This window comes from Callorhinus ursinus, unplaced genomic scaffold, assembly GCF_003265705.2.
Source record: "Callorhinus ursinus isolate GAN/ISIS: 27379988/994484 unplaced genomic scaffold, GSC_fseal_2.0 scaffold5, whole genome shotgun sequence".
NCBI classification, from domain to species: domain Eukaryota; kingdom Metazoa; phylum Chordata; class Mammalia; order Carnivora; family Otariidae; genus Callorhinus; species Callorhinus ursinus.
The window spans coordinates 13,387,096-13,413,339 of record NW_027397067.1 but is presented as its reverse complement, the minus strand read 5'-3'; the positions used below and the strand labels follow the sequence as shown (position 1 = coordinate 13,413,339).

General features: G+C 40.0%; 1 protein-coding gene across 2 annotated transcripts in view; it reads right to left on the bottom strand.

Annotated features, from left to right (window-relative positions):
* Positions 1 to 26,244, bottom strand: part of CLVS1 (clavesin 1) — a 174,766-nt gene that overhangs the window by 71,480 nt on the left and 77,042 nt on the right. For both annotated transcript variants that reach the window (XM_025870636.2, XM_073892810.1), the window contains exon 3: positions 18,675 to 18,849. In XM_025870636.2, the coding sequence (XP_025726421.1) occupies positions 18,675 to 18,849 (175 nt within the window). The remainder of the gene's footprint in view (positions 1 to 18,674; positions 18,850 to 26,244) is intronic.

Below are 26,244 nucleotides of genomic sequence, written 5' to 3'. Positions count from 1 at the left end.
AAAGCTCAAAACTGGTTCTTACAAATTACTCTGTTTCTTTCTTTCTTTCTTTTTTTTTTCCTGTTCCCATTAGGGCTTTTAAGCCTGATGTATTTCTTCCTTTGACGTGGAGAAGAAGATAAATAACTGTTCTGATGAGTGGCCTGAGGATTTTGTGTGTTCTATCAACAATATGGAAGCCACTATTTCCGCATTAACCCTGGATATGGATATCTTGTTTCTGAGACATGAGTTTTCTTAATGCACTGAGTGTTTTACTCTTTAGATCACTGTTCTCAACCTTCTAGCAACACCCAAGTAGATCAACAGCTGTCATGTTTCAACCCAAGAGTGGCTGAAAGTAAAGGCAATGTCTCTCATCTTGAGATGAATAGCACTGAGGTTCCAGGTATTTGCTCTTATATGCCAGAGCTAATTTTCCTCAGTTATAAACAGTGGTTTGTATATCATTTGATTTAGTAATGCTTCCATGCAAAATATAAGAATTCCCCAATGCAACTATGTAGATGAAATAAAATAAAGTCCCTCTGTAACTTGTGTAGACATACGAAACCCCACCAATGCCCCGACCTGGTGGGTCGATTTCTAGGTCTAGAGAAGAGAGGGGGGTGAGGTTCTAAGGTCAGGTGGAACAAGGCGGGGGGGCAGGTGAGGTGGGGAGCGGGAGGAAGGAGGAAGCTTCTACTTGATTATCTTTCCAATCTGATTTTTCTTTTCACTCTCTTCTTCTAAAGGTCTTTGTACTTGCTGTCTCCTCTGCCGAGAAGACGCTGCCCTGCATCTTTGAATGTCTATCTTCTCTGCATCATTTAGATCTAAGCTCCAATTTACCTCTTGAAATATACTTCTACTGTTTCCCCACACCCCTTATTTTTCTATCACCTCCTGTTCATCTTCTTGATAGCACTGATCACTGTGAAATTGCATTGCTCTTTTATTACTTGTGTATCATTTATCATTCCTCTTCGCTCTCTCACCTGATAGATTACAGACTACAGAAGAGCAGGGTCCTGGTCTGTCTTGCCCTTCCATGTATTTTTGGTGCCTAGAGCAGTGTCTGACCCATTACAAGACCTCAATAAATATTTGCTATATGAATAAATGGAAATTAGGGTCCATGTCTGATGGGGTTCTGTGCACAAAACCTCTCATATGAAAAACATTTAACAAATACTCATTCAGTGAAGGAGTAAATTCAAGCAAACTCTCCATTAGACACAGACACTGCCTTTTAAAACACTCAATCTGGCAAAAAAAAGATTCTGGCTCGATGCTTATTTGTTTGGTGATCATTCTTTTATCATACTTAAAATAATTACTGAGATTTCTGAAATTCTGAATAAAAAAAAAGACAGCCTTCGCTTATACTTTTAGTATTTGTTAAGAAGGCCCAATATGCATTAAAAAAAAGGCTTATTTAACTTAAAATGTTATGTGATTATAAGCAGACTTATTTATTATACATGTAATTTCTTTCTTGAGAATCAATGGTACTTGTACTAAATTGAATCAATTTTTCCTCTGATAGCTGATTTAAAAATCAATTGCACAAAATTCTTTGTCATGAGCAATGCAGTATTTCTTTAGGTATTTTATTCTGATTTCAGATGTCATTTTTATAAGTATAAAAATAGATTTTTAAGTTGTATAAACAACTAGAGTTTATTGATGTGTTGGGTTAGTGAATCTTAAACACAAGACTACATGCACAATATTAATGGTCCTACAGACATAATTAGTTATATTTAAAAATACAAATACTATCTGTGCTTTTTAATGAGACTTAAATCCCTTTTTAGAAAGACTATTTCCTTCTCGAACATACGTCCTTTTTTTATGTGGTGAAATTACAGATAATAAGCCAGGTTTTAGACAGGGGAATGAGTATCTGTTGCATGTCTAGACATGTTCTAGACATGGTATTGGGTATTGTTCATATGTTAGGGCCCACCAATTAGTCTCTGGAGTTTTCTGCCGCCACCTAGCCTTTAAGGAATACCCCTTGTGAGTTATTCTGTGTGATGGAGTCTACACTGTGAGATGGGTCCCTTGGGTCACTTGGGCCTATAAGAATCAGAAACTCTGAGGATGGATTCAGCAATCTTTTTCAGTTTTAAAGCTTCCCTATGGATTCTGAAGCATGCTAAAGTTTGAAGCTCACTGATCTATACCATGCCCAAGTTCTCTTTTAGATCTAAAATTTAGTGATCCAGGAGAGTTAAGGGGACAAAAAGTTCACCAAGAATTAGAGGGGCACCTGGCTGGCTCAGTTAATAGAGCATGCAACTCTTGACCTCAGGGTTGTGAATTTAAGCTCCATGTTGGGCACGGAGCCTACTTAAAATTTAAAATAAATAAAAATTTGCCAAGAATTAGAAAATCTAGAGAAAATCTTAACAGAAGAGGTGAGGTTTGATCTACTGATATGCTGTCATACTTATCAAAAGGGATGGATAGGGTTTTAAGAAATAAACAAGTAGGGGATTGGCCAACATTATAGGCTAAGGGACTGGTGGGAATTGGCATGGAGAGATGGGAATTTTATCATTTACCTGTGATCAGGGAGATCAAGCAAGTGGAGTGGAAAGGAGGGTAGTGTTAGGCAGCACTGATCAATAAAGTTGGATGAGTACAGTAGGGCAGTGTATGGTAGATCTTACATATTGAATATTAGGTTTATACTTAGAGTTGATTATTTTTTCCGTGTCTCTGTTATCCATGGAATTAACAGTTATTATATTCAGTAAACTTTTTTATGGAAGATACGTATTAAGACACTTGATTTTTTTTGTAAACTTAAAGAAATGTGATATGATAGGAACAAAACACAAAAACAATAAAGATCTAGAACTTTGTACCAAAGTACAACAATAATGTGCTCTGACCTGCGAGAATGTTTCAGAATGTTCTCAGCCTTTATTATCAAGTTGGTGTTCCTTTCAGAGCCTCAGATCAGGCCCTTTTTCTCTAGATCTCTTTCAGAACTGAGTCCCACCCCCCTCCAAAGTCTTAAAATCCACTTTAGTGTTGCCCTGTACTCTTGTTTTCCCAAGAATATCTTAATTAAAACTTCATTCAGTTAATGGAACAAGTTATTCATAATTTCCTTCAAATTCTTAATGAGTCTACAGATTAAGGCATTAGGGATTACTCCTCTCAATTAATGACATTCCAGTTGAGCCGGCATTAACTTAATCTTTTAAGTTTTTTTCACAATGTTTAAACTCTCCATTAAACATCTTTAAATTACTAAACTCCACTCTGATACTATTGAAGCAGGAGAAATCATCGTTATGACTATATATTTCAGAATTCCTTAGCAGTGAAAAGTGTTCTCCAAACTCCAGCTCTTGGACCCACCAACAGCTGCCCTGATCTGGCTGAGCCATCTCATCCTTCCTTTTCTCCCATGTGGCTCCAAAGAAACACCGAGCTAATTTTAGCCCTGTCCTGGGGGCATGACCAGCTGGTCCCTCTACCTATGCCTGCTTGGAATTCTGGTGTAGTAAGTTGAATAAATAGTCATTGAATGGGAGTGAGTCTCATCTCCCCAACCTTTGCCAATTCACATTACTCATACTTATAAAAAACTGGCTCAAATTTCTTACAGAGAGCTTCCAATGAATAACTAGCTCTGTCATTACTCTCCTTCTTCATATTCCCCAAGCATTGATTGATCCACCTTCTAAAATGCATTTCAGGATGCGTTGTCCAATAACCGGTATTAGGACTAATCGAAATACATAGAGAAAAAATTAAGTTAGGTCTCTTCCTCACATCTTTTCGAATGCAAATTCTGACAGATAGAAATGCTAAGCTAAAAAATCTAGGTCTAGTGGCGCCTGGGTGGCTCAGTCCTTAAAGCATCTGCCTTCAGCTCAGGTCATGATCCCCGGGGTCCTGGGATTGCGTGCTGTATCAGGCTCCCTGCTCAGTGGGAAGCCTGCTTTTCCCTCTCCCACTCCCCCTGCTTGTGTTCCCTCTCTTGCTGTCTCTTTCTGTCAAATAAATAAATAAGATTTTTTTTTTTAATTTAAATCTAGAAGGAAAAACTAGTGAATTTGCTATAATATTTGGGGGGGGAAAAGAGACCTTCTAAGTCCTACCAAAGGCAGCTTAACAGATTTGATGATAAAAACTTTTTAAACTGCTTTAAATAAGAATAGTGAAAATAAACACTATTCATTATAGATGAAAGTTGTGAAAAATTGTTCAGTATGATAAATGGCATATTTCCTTGGGTAATAAAAATCTCTTACAAATTGGTAATAAAACAAGATTTAAAAACAACTGAAAAATGGATAAAGTACATTAACAAGCAATACACAGAAAAGACAATAAAATGGCTCATAAACATATAGAAAAATGTTCTGCCTCACTACTCATCAAAGGAATGAAAGCATATTAAGACAAAAAGGGGCCGTGTGGTGGGGGCATCATGGGAGGTTACAAATAGACCAAGATTTATTTTTAACAACCAGGGTTGATTTTGGTTCAGAAGCAGACCTTCTCATAGGTTGCTAGTGAATACTAAAAAACCCTTCCATAGAGCATCTTCGAGATACATTTTACCTCTAGACATTCATTCTAAGGCAGTAAATCCTGTGGCCAAAAGAGACATTCATGACATCATTGTACATACTAATGAAAAAAAAAATGAGAACGTTCAACAGTTGGGAATTGGTTAATACATTGCCATATAATTAATTAAAGAATAAAATACTATGCGGTCATTACAAACGATGTTGAGGTAAAAGATTTCAAGAACTAGAATACTGGGGCGCCTGGGTGGGTCAGTCAGTTAGGCGTCTGGACCCTTGATTTCAGCTCAGGTCATGATCTCAGCGTCCTGAGATCAAGCCCCGCATCAGGCTCTACCCTGGGCATGGAGCCTGCTTAAGATTCTCTCTCCCTCTGCCTCCCCTCCTCCCGCTCGTGCTCTCTTTCTAAAATAAATAAATAAATAAATTTTACAAAATTAAAAATAAAGAACTAGAATACTGGTCACTGGAAACTGTAAAGATGCCTGGATTTAAAATGTTTATTTCTGAGTAGAGTTGTATGCAATTTGTACTTTCTTATTTTTATCTACCAGTATTACCAAAAATTTTGTTATACTGAATATGTATAAAGAACCCCCGAGAGTGGTGTTTGGGAGTGTAAGTTTAGTCTAGAGAATGCTACAGTACAGATTTCAACAGCTAAAGGCACTCGAGACATCCACTGTTCTTCCATTTCAAGGACTCTAAAAGTCAAAATTTTAAGGGGATCTGTCTTGGCAATGTGTTTCTGCTATATAATAAAACTGCTCTAAAAGTCTCAAACAATTAATAATTTCTGGGATTCCTAAGTTATACAAGTGGCTAAGAATTTGTCTCTTAAGCCATATAATTCTCTAGGCCACATAAATATCTTAGGTGAGATCTCTCTACAATTTTATACATTTTTGACAGCGTCTTCAGTAAAGCTTATTGAATGGGCAAGTGACTATTCCAGATTGCTCAGGATCGTGGGTGTGTTCATCATATACGTCTCCATGGTAGGCTGATGCCTTCAGGGTGCATGAACCTCAATGCCAAATGGCCTCAATTGTAGTGTTTCTAGTTTTGTTAGTAAAATTTTATGTTATTTGTGTTTCTTCCCTGGCTGATAGCTGTTATTTCCTGATCTAGTCTATATGCTAATATGGATTAGCCCCTCAACCAAATTCCTGTTAGAGACTTTTAATATGTGGAGAGGTTGGAAATGACACAACTAAATCAATAAGAATCATGTGTAAAATGAGAATAAATGGACTCTAAGGGAAAGTTCAAGAGATTCTCTGAAAAATGAAGCATATATTGAGGTGCCTAGGTGGCTCAGTCAGTTAAACAACCAACTCTTACTTCAGCTCAGGTCATGATCTCAGGGTCGTGAGATTGACCTCACATCAGGCTCTGTGCTGGGCGCGGAGCCTGCTTAAGATTCTCTCTCCCTCTCCTTCTGCCCTGACCCAGCCCTCATGCATGTATGCGCTGTTTCTTGCTCTTAAAAAAAGATGAAGTGTATATGTTGAATGCAGCAATTTTGTTAACACTTATTTGATATTGCATATTCTATATTCTATGAGATACAATTGCTGTATAATTAAATTCCACAAAGACAATGGGCTACTGCATTTCTTAGCCTCAATATTTTTCAAGAATAATTTTATTTTTATTTATTTTTATTTTCTTTAAAAGATTTTATTTATTTATTAGACAGTGATAGAGAGAGAGAGCGCAAGGGGGAGAAGGCAGAGAGAGAAACAGGCTCTCCGCTGAGCAGGGAGCCTGACTGATGCGGGCCTCGATCCTAGGACCACAGGGTCATGGCCTGAGCTGAAGGCAGATGTTTACCGACTGAGCCTCCCGGGCGCCCCTGAATAATTTTATTTTTAAAATTTCATTTATAGTTTAGATCTTTGACAAAAAAAGTACAAGCAGATAGTACACCAATTATTTTTGTACCACGAAAGAATGATTGACTCAGGAACACCCAGACACAGAAGGGAAGTCATTTTTTTTTTTTCTGTAAATCAAACTACTCTGGCAAAACTAATCTACAATGTTGGAAGTCAGCATGTAGCTACCTTTGGCAGTCAGTTACCGAGAGGAAGAGGGAGGGACCTCAGGCTAAGTGGCAGTGTTCTTTTTCTTGATCTGTGTTTGGTTATTAAGTGCTTTCATTTTCTGAAAATTCACTTGGCTGAACGCTTATGATTTGGGTGGTTCTCTGAGTGTGTATTACACATCGATATAAAATTTATTACACAAAAATTAGGTCCTTCTAAATAAAAAAATAAGAAACTGCACTTTGAAATGTTGTCTTTGGGCTAAAGGGATTAACAATCCTTAGTGGTTTCCTAACAACAAATGCTTTCCTTTGGTGAAAACCGAGACTGCACTTTATCACCGGTTTATTCTCACAAAGTCACCTTCTGTCATGGTGGGACACAACAAAATGCAGTCTTTCGTGGGCCTCCAAGGCAACTATAATCTTACACAGAGTTGACATTTCACTGATTGCTCCTATCAGTCTTTTTCATGTTTTGATTTTGAGGTGATGATTTGTCCCTCTCCTGCTCTGCTTATTACACAGGGCTGTTGGGAGGATCAAAGAAGATGCTGTGTGGAAGTACGTTAAGTGCCAGACTAACATAGTCACCATCACCACCACCATCACCATCCTTGTCAAGTTGCTTCTTTCTAACCTAAACTAGAAAATACGAGCTTCTGCAAAGCATTTGTCTCGCCCTATGGTTATTGTCCTTATTTCTTGTACCACGAACACTAGACTGTACCTTGAACAGGTCAGCTAGAACACCTGAGTCAGTGTATGTGGCAGGCTTGCCCCTTTATCACCCGTAATGAAGGCAGACATCACAAATGAATGCCAACATTCTCTTCTGCCTGAGCATGGAGCTTGCCTCAGAATTCTTCTTAGCACTGCAAAGTAATTACACTTGACCTTTGAACGACATGGGGGTTAGAGGCGCCAACCCCACTGCACGGTTGAAAATCTGCATAAAACTTTCAACTTCCCCCAAACTTAACTGCTAATAGCCTACTGTCGACCAGAAGTCCTACTGATAACATAAACAGTTGATTAACACATATTTTGTATGTTATATGTATTATACATTGTATTCTTACAACAAAGGAAGCTGGAGAGAAAAAAATCAGTATTAAGAGACTCATAAGGAAGAGAAAATACATTTAGAGTACTGTACTGTATTTATTGAAATAAATCCACATATGGACCCACACACTTGAAAACTTGTGTTGTTCAAGGGCCAACTGTATTTAGATTTGTTATGTGGGGAAAGCCTATTTCCCACCTTTAACATAGGCATTAAAACAATCCCATGGAGGTAAAATTATAGATTTGTAGCATTAAGTAATAAAAAGGGTTGTAAGGAATTATCTGGTCCAGTGTTGTCAAGAGTGGTCCCCGGTCCAGCACATCAAGATTACCTGGGACCTTGTTGGAAATGTTTTCCCACTCACCCACCTCTGCCAACCCACTGAACCAGACACGCCAAGGTTGCGACTCTGTAACCAGAGTTTTAACAAGCCCTCCAGTGATTTTGGGGTGTGATAAAGTTTGTGAACCACCACTCCAGTCCAATCCTGCTGGTTTTTGCTGATAAGCAAATGTTAAGCCATTTCCCCAAGGTTATCCATGGAATTAGCTGCCAAACAGAAACAAACTCAACTTCCTAATTCCTAGTTGTTACATTGGACAGTAAGTAAAGAACTGCAATAAAACTCTCTAATTTTCTACCTTAAATTTCTAAGCAAAATTTTATGTCATTTCTCAGCATCTTTTGGGAGCCACCCCTCCAACATTCTTAGTTCAGGTGTAACGTTTTGAGTAGACTGGCCAGAGCACCTCCCATCCCCTCACTCCTGCCAAGAGTACAGACAAAAGAGGTCACTTGTGTCCGGAACTGTCGAAGACTCCACTCAATGGAGAAAGCCTTTCTGAAAATGAAGTCAGTATAGAATAAGTGTAACTGAGAGATGCACAGAGAAAAAAAGACTGAGCTCTGATGGCATTATTTCAACTTCACCTCCATGACTAGCAGAGCCTGGAAGATAGACTAGCTCTGAACCTTTCTGTTGCGTAAATGTCCCTCCCCTCCATTTCTGTTTTGTTTGAGCCGGATTTGAGTTGCTTCTCCACCCCATAAAACCAAAGAGCTCTGACTGATTTTTTGGAAATGTGTATCATTTTAATACCTATGGCTTAATCACCAGAGAATGGGGATTACAGGGCAAGGTTTTCCACATAGGTTCTTTCAACAGGGGGCCCTTCAAGACTGCTGAATACTGATTAACTCTGCGGCACAAGGTCTCCTTGGACACTGACAGGACTAGATAGTCATAGTAGTCCATATTCCTGCACATACATAATATATTCAGGACAGAGTCCCTGGATAGAAAGTCACACTTCATTTCATAATAATGCAAGGCAGAGTTCTCTACGTTGGTGAACTGAGAAATATTAACCTGGAGCTAAAAAATTCACAAGGATCAATCCTTTGTCAAGACTGATCTTCCACAGCAGAATATATTCTGCTGTTGAAAGTCTGCCCAATGGAAAAGTAAGATGGAATACTTCTACCACTACCATCTTCCTGCTGCCTCTTCTCCGGTTTCTTCTATCCACCACTCGCTGCGGCTTCCTGCACATATTTCTTCATAGAGTTGTCTCAACTCTATGTTCCCTCCTCAAACTAGAGCTCTCTAGATGCCCCTCCCACTACCACACTGAAGTGGTTTCCCTCCCTGAAGCCCCACTCCCTCAGCTTCTGTCAGAAGATGAGCTCGTGATTCTTCTCACAACTCCCCATCTCAACCTCCCCTTTCTCCTTTGTGGGCTCCACTTCATCTAACTTGTTCATTTACTTTGCTCGTCACCTGGGTTCTTTTCTCCAACATTGTTCATCACTCTGTAGTTTTTCTCTGAATGATTTTTTCCTTTCCTACGATTTCAAATACCACCAACCCTCTAGACCCCGTCTAAACCTCTCCCCTCAGCTCAGACTTAATACAAACCATTCAGATATTTCATGGGATCCTGAATGCAAAATGCCCAACATTCAAATAATGGGCCTTATCTCCCCACAACGTGCCATTCCTATCTGCATGATCTCATTGGTCGGCAGCACCACCACCCTTCACCCTAGCTGCACACCTAAGCTTTTACCTTGACTCCACCACTTCCCATTTCCAAGCATCCAACCCCCAAGCACTGCCTTATTTCACTTCCCAGGTAGTTATCAAATTCCTTCTATCACCCCTATTTAGCATCTTATTATTTCTTATTTGAATTATTGCACTTGCCTTTTAATTATTCTCCTGCCTTTGCATCTTCTATGCTCACACCCACCAAATTGATCCCATGTGAATATAAACTTGTGTTGCCTTTCTGCTTCAATATATTCAGTGGCCCCGTGTCCTCAGGGCACACAAGCTCCTTGCCTGGTCCTTGTGCACTCCAGGAATACAAAATTAATTCTGTTTCTCCATCTTATTGAGTATGCCTTGCCTCTATGTCTTTGCCTATATTATCCCCTCTACCTGAAATTCTCCCACCCTGCCTTCTCTTGGCTATTCTGCATGCACCTGCTAAGAATCAGCTGATGTGTGCCTCACCCAGGGTGCCATTTCTTTTTTTCTTTTTTTTTTAGATTTATTTATTTATTTTGAGAGAGAGCGAGAGCGAGAGCATGAGAGGGGGTAGGCGCAGAGGGAGAGGGAGAGACAGAATCTCAAGCCGACTCCATGTTGAGCATGGAGTCCCACGTGGGGCTCGATCTCAGGATCCTGAGATCACGACCTGAGCTGAAACCAAGAATCGGATAGTTAACCGACTAAGCCACCCAGGTGTCCCCAGGATGCCATTTCTAACACCTCCTGCCTGGGTTGCGATTTTATTAACCTGGAGCATAACCTCCTTTCCTCACATGCTCATTGTTTTCATCATTTGTTTATGGGTCTGCCTCTGTTTTGAATCATGACCTCTTGAGAGCAAGGACTGCATCTGTTTACTTTCATGACTGACTCAAAGTAAAGACTTAGTAACTGTTTCTTAAATGAATGAATCAGGGCACTGGCTAGATCAATAATGCATGAGAGTCCAGAAAAGCTATTTATCAAAAATATATCAGAGATAGACCTATTTAATTGGAACTGTTTTAAACAGGTCGTCCTGATTGCCACCAGGATCACCAGAGTGTCATTAGCCCTAATTATTTTCCTGAGTTTAATTGATACTTAACAAAGTAGAGCATTAAAGGAGATATTTTATTCCTCTAATATTTCCATAAGAACATATTGCCCTATTACAAATTCAGAACTACAGCTTTGCAGCTGAGAAGGTAGAAAGGGATTTGTCTGGAGGGAAAGTGTTCTTCAAACATACCTGGGGGTGTCCAGGAAACATGAATCAAGTACAGATATCCTTGGCAAAGTACAAATATCCTTTTCTTTCAATCTGTTTCTATCCAATATTCTTTAATACATGAAAACTGTAAGGATCAATAAAAGATACCATAGTTGTCATTGCTAAAGAGTCCTGCAGAGTGAAAGAGGTGATTTTGACCCATTAATCACCCAGCTGCAAAAGCATGGGCAGTGGACTTGTTGGTGATAAATAAAAGGATCACACCACCTGAATAGAAAGAAACAGCATCTCAAGTACCACAGCCTGGGCAGGTGACAACAAGCTGGACCTAAGTCATTAAGGTGAGCAAGGAGAGGGAGCGCCCTCTTCAGGGCTAGGGGACAGGCTGGTAAGATCTAATTTTCAAGGATCCACACAGACAGTAGTGGGACAATGGAGAACAATCTCATGTAAATCCATACGTTAGAGGCTAGGAGCCCATGGCTGAGGCCTGGCCTCTTCATTCTTCCAATAACGCTCCATCACTGAGTGAGCACAGACTAGGGTGCTTAGTCCCAGGCACCTTTCACATACTATTCCATCTCTCCCATAAACCTAGAAGGTTGTGCTGCTATGACACCACCTTTTACAGGTGATGAAACAAATCCAGAGACAGCAATGCCTTGCCTGATGTCTTTAAGTGGCAGAACCAGGGTGGAAGCCCACATAGTTGGAGTGGGTGCTCACCTACATCAAAGTGTGGTTGTAGCAGCAGCATCACCTGGGAACGTTCTCGAAAGGTAAATTCATGGGTTCTGCTCCAGATCTATGGACTCAGAAACTCTGGGAACAAGGTCGTGATGTGGTTGTACCATGCCCTCCAGGGGAATCTGATGCACTTGAGGCCGAGATCACCGTTATACTGTCATACCCTGTGTTGCAGTGATGTTTCTCCAACTTAAACGTGCACGCAGAGCACCTGGAGAACTCACTGAAATGCAGATTCTGATTCAGCAGACTGGCCTGAGATTCTGCATTTCTAAATAGCTCTTGGTGATGCTGATAATCCTGGTGTATGGACTACACTTTGCACAATAAAGCCACAGCCTGTAGGCTTCAAGAAGCCTGGTGGGCTCCGTCCTCTGCAGTAAATCCTGTTTAGTTAGAGAGTACCTGACCCACATTCTGTGTTGAATGACTACACCAGGAGTCAGTATGTCTGAGTGACTGGACTCTTGGTTGAGTGTGAATCTACTACGAACTTGAAATGCATTTGCCCAATCTGCTTTTCCAAATTTCTAATCACACTATCCATTCATTTACCCTTGAGAACTGTCATGTTGCCCACTGACTTGACGGACATTTTACCGCTCTAGTCTTTCAAGTGAAGAGGGCCCCTTGGATACTCCAAAGGCAAGCGAACATATCCTATGTTTTAGAAAAGCGGTGAAATAGTAGGACGTGGGAAGGGGGTAGAGGGAATGGACAAAGCAGGAAGCAGTGTAACAAAAAGGAAGAGGCTCAGGAGAGAGAGGATTTGTAGTTGGCTGAGCCTCTGAGCATTGCTCCAAATCCTCTCCCACTTTCAGGCTAAAAGTTGGAAAAGCAGCGGACCTCCTTTTGCACTAACTAAACTGGCTCAAAGCTATTGGGGTTTGAGGAGGGAGGTGGAGAAAGGGAGATAACTCTATCAAAAAACATTTGAACATTTTGAATGTTCAAAACCGTGCCCAGGTTCTGCCCCTGCTGCTGTGGGTACCACCATGCTTAGATGTAGGTGAGAGCAGGGTCCAACTCTTCGTGCTTCGATCCTGGTTCTGCCACTTAAAGACCTCAGGCAAGGCATTGATCTCTCTAGATTTTAGGTTTGTCATCTGTAAAATGTGGTGTCAAAACAGTACTACCTCAAAGGTTTATGGTAGAAATTAAATAGTACGTGAAAAGTGCCTGGGGCATCGTCAGTGTAAATCAAATATTTGTAACAGCATAAATCAAATATTTATAATATTTATGGTAGAAATATCCTAAAACCACCTGTAACAACAAAACAGTCACACCGTAAGTTTGGATGAAGAGTTAATGAATAGAAAAAGTGAACAACTGGCCAGGGGAAAATGACTTAAGCCCGGAAATAAGGAAAAAAAAAAAAAGAAGAAGAAAGAATGCTGCCAGGCTCTCCTCCAGGGAGTGGAAAGTAAGCTTCTTTAAATCCTTAACAAACGCCTGGGTCCTTAGGGGAATCAAATATTTTGTAAATAGCCTGCGGAGCCCAAGGCTCTAGCTCTTCCCAAGTAAAACACTCCAGCACGATAAGCCCTTTAAGGATCGGGGTTGGCTGAACATTGATCAATGCCGTGTGTTGCTTGTAATGGTGGGGCCGCGGTGATTTACAAGAAATGATTCCAGAAATTGATTTTGGAGACATTACAAAACTCCAGAACAGGACTTCAGCATATGGCTCATTCTGCCAGACTTCCCCAGCAGAATTGAGAATAATGCTGAGCTGTATTAAAATGGTGGCATAAATATTACTTTAAGTTTGATTAAAATTTAAACAAGTTGTAATGAACAGATACAACGGCTCTTTTAGACTTTATTGACCGCATTTAAGAGATCAAACAGCTGAGCGAGAAAAAATGACTTCCAGGCATTCTCAAAATTAGTATTTTAACTGAAGTTCTTTGAACTAATATTCATAGAATATTTATGTAACTGGGACAACTTAACATTCTAAACAATGACATTTCCTCAAAGCATTGCTGTAACAGGAGGAATGTATAATACATACACTATTAGAATTTCATGAATGGCTGATACAGGGTAAATTTGATCTAAAAATCTGATGATCCTTTAAAGAGCAGTCTTCTATGTGATTATTATTACAACTCATTAATTCAGCCTATGAAGCACATAACCCAAGTTCTATGCACATACCATTTTTTTGATAATTGTTGTTAGAGGTAATATAATTACCTTTTTTTTTCATTAAGGTTTTTTTTTAGAGCTGTTTTAAGTTCGTAGAAAAATTGAAGGAAAGGTACAGAGATTTCCCACATATTCCTGCCCCCGTTATCAGCCTTCTCCTCCTTCCCCCCAGTGGTGCATTTGTTACAACTGATGAACCTACATTGACACAGAATAATCTAATTAGGCGTATAGTGGTATCTCGTTGTTTTAATGTGCATTTCTCTGATGAATATGATGGGGACCATATTTTCATATGTTTATTTGCCATTTATATGTCTTCCTTGGTGTTTATTCAGGTTTTTGGCCCACTTTTTAATCGGATTGTTAGTTTTCTTATTGTTGAGTTTAAGGATTTCTTTATATATTTTGGATAACAGTCCTCTATCAGTTGTATCTTTGCAAATATTTTCTCCCGGTCTGTGACTTTTCTTCTTATTCTCTTGACACAGTCTTTTGTAGAGCAGAAGTCTTTAATTTTAACCTAGTGTAGCTTATCAATTATTTCTTTCATAGATTATGCCTTTGGTGGTGTGTCTAAAAAAAATCATCGCCATAACCCAGGTCACACAGGTTTTTTTCCTATGTTATCTTACAGGATTTCTATAGTTTTGAATTTTATACTTAGGTCTGTGATCCATTATGAAGTAATTTTTCTGAAGAGTATAAGGTCTGTATCTAGATTCAGTCTTTGGCATGTGGATGTCCAGTTCTAGAACAATTTGTTGAAAAGACTCTCACAGCTCCATTGTATTGCCTTTCCTTTGTCAAGGATCAGTTGAATATATATAATTGACTTTCGAGACATAGAAATACAAGCAGTAGACCCAAATAGAGGGCTGATGCTGATTTGCCAGCCCAGTGCCCATCACCTCAATGTTACCCGGTATTATTTCCGCTTTGGGTATGACTGAGGATTGTATGTAAAAAAGAAAAAAAGCCGTTAAGCACCCAGATGCAAGCTAAAGGAAGCTCCTTGACATTACATTACAGGATATTCCAAATATATATATGTATATATTTTGCTTATTATGGTAGATATTCTGATCTACTGCCATGTCTCATTCAGGACTGAGGACTTATTCTCCAGTTGCTGGGGGTGTTGTCAGCAGAAAGTTGGCAGATAACAGTACCCTCTCAGGCTTCAGGATGAAGAGAGCCATTTGCCCAAACTCACAACCATTTCCCAGGGCAGCCGGTACCCAGTGACTGAACAATATGGGAATACCAAAGTCCAACCCCCTGGCCCCAGTCAGGGAAAAATCTGAAGGGTCATCTCAGCCTCACAACACCTGGGTCTTTCTTTGGAAATGACTGAACCCCAGCTTAGCTTCTCCTGCTGGCAAACTTTCTTCCACAGCTTCGCTTCCACAGGAGTTGACCCCAAGAGTACTCCCTAATAAACCTCCAACCTCCTAATCTCTGTCAGAATCTGCTCCTCAAGAACTCAACATGCAACAGTTAGTAATTGAAGTTTGCACTGAATAACCATCTTTACAGAGAACTAAGAACGGAGGTAATAGGGCTAAAACTCAGGGCTTGGGAACTAGGTTGTGATACAAGGTGTGGGATTGACCAAAAATGGTTCTAAATTCTCAGTGCCTGAGCAGTGAGCTCCCACCCCCTTCTCCCTGTGGGAGGTGTTGTATTACCTCTGTGTGGGGACCGTCATATCCCAGGGCTCCAAATTATCTAGGGTTTGAGCAGCAGGTAATCTGAGACAGCTCCTATAAATAGCTAAAACCCCAAACCAGATGGCCTAGCACAAAAGTGGTTTAATTATTTTCCCTGACGAAGCTGCTGTCTCACATCTACCCTATGAAAGGCAGAACAGCAGAGAGAGCAAGTTCTCTTCACTGGAACATAGGACCTCGTCCCCCCCTGTGATTTCCCACATGTCTAGCAGACACTCGAAGCTCTTCAAGCCTCTCAGAGGATACACAGAAGGAAGAGCAGGGGCTTCTCTTCTTTCACTGACACTGGCCTCGCTTCACTTTCCCTTTCTCCACAAAAGTCTGTGCCTTCACCCTGTCAGCAGGGTTGTAGAGTTTATCTTGAATCTTCATGGCTGACAAACGGAGATGTCTATGGAATCTTCTTTATACAACAAGTGTAAGCATGAAGGCATGAATTCTGCTTAGTACCAATTATGACTTTTTTGAAAGGTCAAAAGGTTTTAATGGCTACTCTGTGGATAAAAACAATCCCAGCAGTGAAGACAGATCACTGGGAGAGCCAGTAGGGAGGGGGGTGGGAGGGCTGAATATCTCCAAAGCGTGAGAGAGGATAGCCTAGTGTGAGAAGTTGCCAGGGGCTGGCCAGATCTGACTGCCCTATGTGAAGTGAAAGCAGCACCTGTGTGCAGGGACCCTGAGGGATTCCTCACAGTTGCCAGGGCGACAGCTAGATGGTCCAGGGAGCACATACCCTAGATGGAGGAACTACACCCAAGCTCAGCTTCTTCTGGGATCATTGGCTTCCTTCTCCTAGCAGGAGAGAATGCACCTTCCTCAGGGTTCCCAGATCTTCAGGGATTAGGCAGGCAGAATTCCCAGAAAAAGCTATAATCCTGGGGCACCTGGATGGCTCAGTCAGTTAAGCATCTGCCTTCGGCTCAGGTCATGATCCCGGCACCCTGGGATCGAGCTCCTTGCTCAGCAGGGAGTCTGCTTCTCCCTCCCTCTGCTGCTCTCCCTGCTCATGCTCTCTCTCACTCTCACGCTCTCTCCATCAAATAAGTAAATAAAATCTTAAAAAAATAAAAAGCTGTATTCCAATCCAGATAGCCTGACTCCAGATTGGGCTGATACTTACCCACAGTCAAGGGAGCTTATATAAGGGGAGAGTATAGTAAAAGGGTTCAGGCCACTGCTTTGTGAGATGGTGGGAGAAAGTACCTTCTCTCCACTCTGACGCTGACCTCACGCATCTCCTCTTCTTCCAGGAGAAGTTATTCCTTAACCAGAACTACAGGACATTGTGTAAATCATCCCAGGCCCTGGTACAAGGAAAGCCCCATGGGTGCCACCTTGCCCACAAAAGGTCATCTAGTATTTCTCGCAAAAAATATCTTATAAGCTTATGTATAGCTTTACCTTTCAAAACACATTCACGTGCATTAACTCAGTAAGACCCACATCAGCCTGGTGAAGTTGGCAAGGGACATATTATATAATCCACACATTTTTCAGAAAGAAAAATTGGAACACAGGGTTGGATAAAGGACATTTTCCTTCCTGATATATGAAAAAAATAAGTCTTATAAATACACAGAACTTGAATCACAGCTACTTACACATGTAACGAATTATCTTTTTAAAAAAGGATAAAAGTAAATGAAGCTTGTGCTACCACAGAAGATCCTGGAATTAATGGTCAGCATAGTTACAGGGCATGAAATAAACCTTGCAGTTGGCTCTACAACTTTTGATAAAAGCTGTAAGGAGAGAGAGGCCAGACGTTCAGAGTCTCAGACAAGAGGAGTTTGGGAAAAGGAGCTAAAGTTGATGGAAAGTGATTGATAGTGAAGGACAGACCAGTCTATGATTGGTATGGTTGAGGCAAGGCAGGAAGGTCCATGTAATCTAGAAATGCGAAAGCAACTTCAGGAATGTGCCTCCAATATAGTGCCTGATGTAGCCCCCGGGATAATGTGGCCTTAGCGGAAGAGTGAGCACCTCCTCCTCTTCAGAAATGCCTGCTTTATTTCTCCTACCCTTGAAATAGGAAACCATTTCAACACCATAAGATCCATTCAATAAACACACTTATCAGAGGCCCACGTGCTGTTAGATATTTGTTGGAGGCCAAATATGAATAAGCCCTAGTTTATTCTGTGAAACAGACCCATCAATAAGTCATCACACTAGAGTATGATGAGTAATGGAAATGGGTCTCCTACTTTTGCACTTTGAAGAGCGTGACTAACCGCTGCTGATCTGAGAACTAGCAAATATTTTGCTTTCTACACATACCCGCCATCTATTGGCGGGGGCGGGGGGGGTCCACCCCACTGAGTCAATCTTCCTACAAAGTTAAGAAGGGACACGAGTTTTATTTTCCGGAACTGTGCCTTTACCTTGTACTATAATAATGTTGTCACCAGGAAGCTACGCAGGATTGTCCCTCTGAGTTTGTTATTTTTCGTAGAATTACTGGTTTTTTTTTAATTTTTTTATTGTTATGTTAATCACCAAGAATTACTGGTTTTTAAACATAGAAGGGATCCCCAGAGACTGACTACCCCAGCCTCCACGCTGCACAAAATCCCCTTCTCCAAAGTCCTGACAACCGGTCATATGAACAAGAAGTAGAGTTTTGTCTGCTTCCTTTGTTGGTGCTGAAGTGATTTACTTTAGTACAAACACTTCAAGCACAGTGCATTCTGGGAAGTGAGGATCCACAGGATGCACTTCCTCAGCACAAAACTGCTTCTAGAAACCCCGGAAAGCCCCCATGCCACCCCTGTATAGGACCTACTCATAGAGCAGATGGTTTCTAGTTTGAATTTTTGTGAACTCTCAGATGGATTAGGCTAAACATCTCTGAGCTTTATTCATAATTGCTACGGTAGGTAATTTGTGCCTGTGGTAACAGTAATTTGGAGCTGTTAATGAAAATGAAGACTAATTAAAAAAAATTCTAACTCAGGCTGAAGTGAAAATATGGAGGATTCACAGGTGAACTGTGTCTTAGTTTTCCTTCACTATTCCCAAGGACAAATATTACTTTGGTTGAAATAAGAAAAAGGTGCATCTTCACACAGGCTTGTACTTTGGTTGTACATTTGTTGAACGTACCTGCAGCCCTTCAATAGCCAGTTTGAGGATTGAAGGGGTCAGTTTGGAGGCTTGTTTGAAGGAAAAATTACTCCAGTCTATAATTAAAATGAAGCCATTTATCTGAAGCTCTGGATCTTCGATAAGGACCTCCAGGGACAGCAGGATGGCTCGGAGGATGTCGGTGAAGGAGTTCCTGTAGCCAAAGCAGAAAGGAGAGGCTGGGTGTGAATATTAGCAGGCGATATGTGTGTGGAGGGAAGGGTGCCTCACGCCACCGCTCTGTGAACCTGACCTGCAGGGTAACACGGGTGTCCTGTACCCAAAGTGACCACAATGTATTTGCTAAACAGCAACAATGCTTCAAGAGTCACAAGATAGAAGCCTCCCTTTGATCCGACTATATCATCACCCCAAACTTTACAGGGTATCTCTCTTTAGTGTTTCCATTGGCTTCCATACTCTGCTTCTGGCACAAAACTGATTGCGTTTCACTGAAATCCATCCCTCACTTACCTCCCTCCCTCACAGAGCTCTGTTAACTTCGAGGGCAGGGAGTGGGCCATAATCACAGCTGTGTCCTCAGCACCTAGCTCCTCAGTGAATCATTGCTCAACAAATGAGGGGAGACCTCAATCAGAGGCACTTATTTTGATTAAACTCCTTATTCCTTTCGTATGCTTAAAATCTTGCTAAAAATATAAAAACATCCATGCAATTGACGCTATTTTTTTAGCTTCAGTTCTTGGATAGAGAAAAATAAAGCAGGAAGAATGGCTTATTTTCATTGAAGGTTTGCAGAGTGTGATTCAGGAGGGAAATGGCTTTGAGTACATCAGTAACTATGACAACAGGCAGACCTGAATATAAACGAGAGTGACAGTTCTCTAGTGTTGTATGTGTTCCTCCATGTCATATATCCCTATTCATCAGATGCTTTTTGTGTTAAATAATTTTCAGATATGAAGAAATGATGGCATTTTCATTCTGCTAATTCTCCCAACAAATTGTCTGAGCTATAAATCTAAAATCTTAGAAGATCTCTAAATTCAGTGTATTTTTTGGTAAGTAGGAAAATATAATCTTGGATGGCAAGTAATGGCAAATTCATTACCTCCTTTGGGTTTACTATTAAAATCAGAAGGCATCTCCTCTGTGAAATAAGTGTGAAATGATCAGGTGCAGGGGCGCCTGGGTGGCTCAGTGGGTTAAGCGACTGCCCTCGGCTCAGGTCATGATCCCAGGGTCCTGGGATCGAGCCCTGCGTCGGGCTCCCTGCTCAGCAGGGAGTCTGTTTCTCCCTACCCCTCTGCCTGCTGCTTCCCCTGCTTGAGCTCTCTCCCTATCTCTCTGTCAAGTAAATTAATTAAAAATCTTTTTTTAAAAATAAAAATAAATGATCAGATTCTGGGGCATTTCAACCTGGTTCAAATTCTAACCAATTCCAGTGATTCCAGATTAGAAATCAGGAAGTTTGTGATCGAACAGTAAATCAATAAGAATTTACTGAATGTCTATTATCAGCTCAGCATTGTGTTCTATACTTAAGGTTGTAAAATAGTATGTTCTATTTCTATTTTCAGAGAGCTCTTGATTTAGTTGGGGTGGGCTAGGAAATTAGCAACATGAGTTGAAAAGGATCAATAAAATCTGAGTAGTCAGGGAGTAGTTTATGGAGGGATGAAAGCTTGGGATAAACCTTAAAGGAGGGATAGGATTTTGATGGATAATTGGGAGAAGGGGCAGCAAGACATTTCAAGAAAGACGAGTGATAACAACTGAAAAATAAAGATGTACAGCCCATTCTGCTTCTGGACAGTTCTGTTTAGTAAAATTTTTTTCTTTATATCAAGCTAAAATTTTCCTCCCCCAAATCTACTTGACGGGTGTAGTTTTGCTACAAAAGAAAAACCTCAGGTCTTCCCATGTCACATAGCTTCAACTATGTAAACATGGTGATCATGATGCCCTATATAATCTCTAGATTAAAAAAATATTAGTAACTTTAACCATTTCTCATAGGAAATGGTTTTTAATACTCTTCTCATCATTACTGTTTTCTTTCAGATGTGTTTTCTTTTAACTTCAAGAGATATCAAATTCCTGGGGTGCCTGGGTGGCTCAGTCAGTTAAGCAACTGCCTTTGGCTCAGGTCATGATCCCAGGGTCCTGGGATCGAGCCCCGCATTGGGCTCCCTGCTTGGCAGGAGGCCTACTTCTCCCTCTTCCACTCCCCCTGCTTGTGTTCCCTCTCTCGTTGTCTCTCTCTCTCTGTCAAATACATAAATAAAATCTTTAAAAAAAAGATATCAAATTCGTATTAATGTAGGATAGGTTTTCATTAGGATTCCGTTTTTATTTTTGCATCCACATCAAACATAAAGACCAAAGTCTTTTTCAGACGTACAGCTTTGTATTGGGAAGAAACATTAAGTGGAGCATAAGATTAAAGATAATGAAAATATGGAAAGGCCTAATAGTAAATTGGAAATGGCCATTAGGGAATTAGAAAGTCTGACCATAGATAAGCTTTCTTAGGAAGAGCACACACATGGAGAAAATGAGGACTAAAAGCTAAGCCCTAGGTAGAGCTTATTTATAGTATTGAGTCAAAGGAAGAAGAAAGAAATAAAAGATAAGATAAAGATAGTATTAGGTTAAAAAAAGAGAAAGCGTTTCAAGAAATAAGGGTAGGATCTGGGGCGCCTGGGTGGCTCAGTTGGTTGAGCGACTGCCTTCCGCTCAGGTCATGATCCTGGAGTCCCGGGATCGAGTCCCGCATCGGGCTCCCTGCTCAGCAGGGAGTCTGCTTCTCCCTCTGACCCTCCCCCCTCTCGTGCTCTCTCGCTCATTCTCTCTCTCAAATAAATAAAATAAAATATTAAAAAAAAAGAAATAAGGGTATGATAGATTGCAAATGTTACTCCTTGTTCTTTTGCCTTTGGACGTCGCCATGGTAAAAACATGCTACAGCTGGCATGCTGGGCTGAAGAGAAGGTTGAGGAACACAAATCAGTGACTCCTCAGCCAGCTAGCAGATCTTCATGAGAAGCAGAGCCACCCTGCTGAAGTAAGGCTAGATAAACTCAAGCTGTCTCACAGATGCATGAGCAATAATAAATGATTATTTTTTTAAGCCACTGAGTTTGAGGATGATTTTTTACACAGCAATAGCTATCCAATATCAGAGGGTAAGTTAACCAAGTCAATGCAACAGCATAAATTAGAACTAGCACCTCTTCTCATCACTTACCCACTTGTATCCACTTCCAAGAAAAGATAAGGAACTCTGTCTAGAAATGTGGAAAATATTTTATGTATTTTCAACACCAAAACCTTACGGCAAGATAGGCATTGTCAGTGAATGAAGTTATTATATTCATGGGATGATCTCAGGAGAAAAGTGAAAGGATTCTGGACTTCATTATAGTTTCCAAATGTTCAAATGCTTCACTTTTCCAGAGGAACTGGATAAGCGGGAAAAAATTGAATGGAATGTGTTTCAAGTCATCGGCTTTAACTCCTGTCGAAGAGTGCAATCTCATCTCATACCATAGTTATGATCATTATCTTGAATTCCTTACTTCCTGGCTTCCTCATATGGATTTCCTCATTTTTTCCTCATTCCTCCCTACAACACTTTTGACTTGTGAAATCCTCCCAGGTGTTTACAATTTAAAAATACCTCTCAGACCAAATATTTTATGCACATACTCTGCCCTCAAGGAGGTTGGAGCATAAATCCCCACTCCTTAAGTGTGGGTTGAGCATAGTGACTTCCTTCCAAAGAGTACAGGATGGAAAGGGAAAAAAAGTAAGTTTACCCTGGAAAAAACTGACAAACACTACCTCAGGCAGGTGATTTGGGCCAACATCAACAGAGATAACTTGTGTTGATAGTATTGTCCCTTGATATGGTAATGAAAATGGCACTTTACCTCTGTGGTCTTCCTCCCAAAAGAACATAACCCCAGATTAATCAAGAGGAAAACATTAGACAGATTTCAGTTGAGGAACATTCTATGAAATGCCTGACCAACATGCCTCAAAATTGTCAAGTTCATTAAAAAGCAAGGAAAGTCTGAGAAACTGTCACAACCAAGAGGAGCCTAAGAAGACATGAAAATTAAATGTAATGTGGTATCTTGTGGGATCCTGGGACAGAAGAAAGATATCAGGTAGAAACTAAGGAAATCTGAATAAATAATGGACTTAGTAAATTAAAATGTATCAATATTGGTTTATTAGTTTGTAATAAATACACTATAATAATATAAGATGTTAATAATGGGGGAATTGGATGCAGGGTATAGGGTAACCCTCTGTGCTATCTTCATAATAATTATGTAAATTTAAAATTGCTCTAAATAAAAAGGCTTTTTTAAGTGCTTAGTAGAGTTTGTAATCTGTCGTGCTAAGTTTCCATGAATCTTCTATCAAGGTTTCTAAGTAAACCAAAATGAACAATTCAGCTATTATAAGTAAATTATAGAAATGAGAGCAGAAGAAGACATTTCCGGAATTTGTTCATTCTACTAACTTATTTAGATTTTTACGTTGTTTAATAACGCACAGAAAAAAATTTATTTTCTGTATTGTCTACAATTACAATTCCATCAGAGTATTTTATCACTTGTATCAAAAGGAAAAGATGAAAAATGGACATTTAGAGTTTTTGACCCTTTCTCTATAACCTGCATAGCATTTATATAGTCAGTTATGGACTGTATCAGTTTTTGATTGATAATTAAAAGCACAAATGTGATAATATATATGAAAGCACTATATGAACTACAAATTGCCAACAAAATGTAAATAACTGTTAGTAGAAAACTTCAACTCCCTCCCCCCAACAAAGGATAATACATTTATATTCATTAGGACTTACTCATGGTTTATCTAAGGGTTTTCATCATTACACTGTGAGCACTTAGAGATTATAAATAGTGGCTTATTTTTAGGTTCTATTGTTTTTATGAGTGGAGCACCCAATATTGTTACCTGAGGCTTTAAAATTTAGTAACAGCATACTATAAATGAGATGCAAAATAGTGGAAAATAGTAAGCCCTTTACCAATGAGAAGATATTTGAGCTTCAAGAAGTGACTCCTTTGTACTTTAAATTTTTAGTAAAGATTCTAGAACCTAGAACCTAGAACCTAGAACCTAGATCCTACACTCCTATAAGAAAAAAAGATGTGATATGTGATCAGATAACCATGTAGAGATATGATGGGGTTGCCAGTGAGACTGTTTCTTAAAAGGAGCAGTGAGAAGCCTCTTAATCACTCTGAAGTCATGGTGCATATTCTTATTCTGATTTTTCTGCTGCAGCAAGAAGTCTTTTAATATTAGCAGTTAAAGCTTTTAGGCTGGCTCGATCCCAAAACCTCTTAACTTCACGCTCAATATCATCAAGTGTTTACAGTTCTTTTCTTGGGAATTTTTAAAAGTCCTCCTTAAGCCACAAAATTCTTTTGCAAGTAGTTTGCTGCCAAATATCTATGTTTTATTCACAGATGCAGGAACATTGCATCTGAGTACACTTCTTTATCGCTTCATCCCATTGAAGATTCTTTCAAAGCTAATTATTAAAATAATCATGGCATGGTTCTCATAGTTACTGACTATGCTTTGCCCCTTATCTGATAATGATGTCCAAGCCAAGGTGGAGAGGAACATGTGCTCCCTCTGTATCTCCTCTGATGCATTTTGGCCTCTGGACAGGGGAAGAACCCTATTTTGGTAAAGTGGCAAAAGGGCTTGTACTCCAGGACTTGACATCCTGGCTCTGACCCCCACCAAATAGGGACCACTCATAGAAGCCTGAAGTTCAGTAAAGGCTAATTTTCTGCTCCTCCCTGTAGAGGGTTGTTGTGAGAATTATGCAAAACGATGTGTGAAGAAGATTTGTGAATTGTAAAGCACATCCCAAGAGGAGGCAGTATTCGTACTTGCATGAATTACAGAGATAACCCTCTTGGTCATACTGTTTGCATGGTGGTAATGGTAGCAGGACATTAAATGCACAAAATTCATTTGTGTTCTATCCAGGGGAACCTATTTTCTCCTCTTCTAGGGCTGAGGGTCTTCAAAATATGGTCTGAGATGGGAATTCTGGTGATATATTTTCCTAAATGAGTTCTAATAATTCCTTTATGAATCAAGGTTTAGCTGGACAGTCTCTGTGTGTCATTGTGCATTGAAACAAATGAATCCGTATTTCTCCATGGGGTAGTCAAGGAAAAGTAAGAAAAAACAACTGTGTTTTGAAAATATTCGTTGCGAGGAAGATGCTAACAAAAATGGTTAACTTTGGGCGCCTGGGTGGCTCAGTCGGTTAAGAATCTGCCTTCTGCTCAGGTCATGATCCCAGGGTCCTGGGATGGAGCTCCCCATTGGGATCCCTGCTCAGTGGGGAGTTTGCTTCACCCTCTCCCTCTGCTCCTCCCCCTTGCTCATCCTCTCTCTCTCTCAAAACAAATAAATGAAATCTTTTAAAAAAATGTTTAACTTTGCTGTAGTAGACTTAATACTTGCAAGAGCTTAATATTACATTTATTTTCCTGAATGTTAGCTAGAAAGTAAATTAGACAATTACTTTTCTCAGCAGGGATGATCACCCAGAGAACAGTGGCCTGGATTTAATTCTGCCTCACATGACTTGATGAGATTCATCCTTTCAAGAGTAGAGAGAAAGGGAGAAAAGGAAAAAGAGATCAGGGAAGAAAGGAGAAAGAATGAATGAAAAAGGAAAGAGAGAACACCTTGCAACTTTTTATCTCTATTAATTTCATCCTATTCCTGTCAGGGAAGAAAACTTTTAGATTTGTGTTAACATAAGAATACAATTCCTTGTAACACCAGAGTAATGAGTTGCCTCTTGGTTTATTATTAGTTGTAATATGGGAATATCTGGTTCTCAAAGCCTCGGCATCAGATAAAAGGAATAATTTATTCAATACCGTTCAAACGTAACCTATGAGGCCCAGTTCCTTGTGGAGTTTTAGATAAGGGGCAAGCTACAGCAAATCATCTGCTTTCTGAATTTTTAGTTTAGTTCAGGTCACAGACTCTCAACTAAAATGGAATGTATCTTATAAAAACAAGTACAGTCATTTCTAATGTTTGTCTATCTCTACCAAGTATGACAACAATATATGGAAAGAGTATGGGGCACTCATCCTTGGCTCAAATCCACCTCCTACCCAATCATTTGCTTATAGAGGACAGAACACAAAAGGGTAATGATCTTGTCTAAGAACAGGGCCCTTATTTAGAACTAGTATAGAGAAAATAAAGATGAAAATGGTGAAATCAGTGTTTTGTCACTCAAGGAAAGCTAGAAGATAAGAGGTTATACTTCTGTAGGCCAATCTTGACAGGCCTATCCATCTCCTGATACATACACAAGAATGTAAAGTTTTCATACCCACCATCCACAATGACATTGAAACTAAAGCTCTCAAATTCCAATTTGCTAGTGTTCTTCCTTGTTTGTTTCTGTGGCAAAGAAGATTATAAATTGTGTGTGTGTGTGTACACACACAATAACTCAAAATTTAGAGTTAAATCCCCTAGAAGTTGTCTT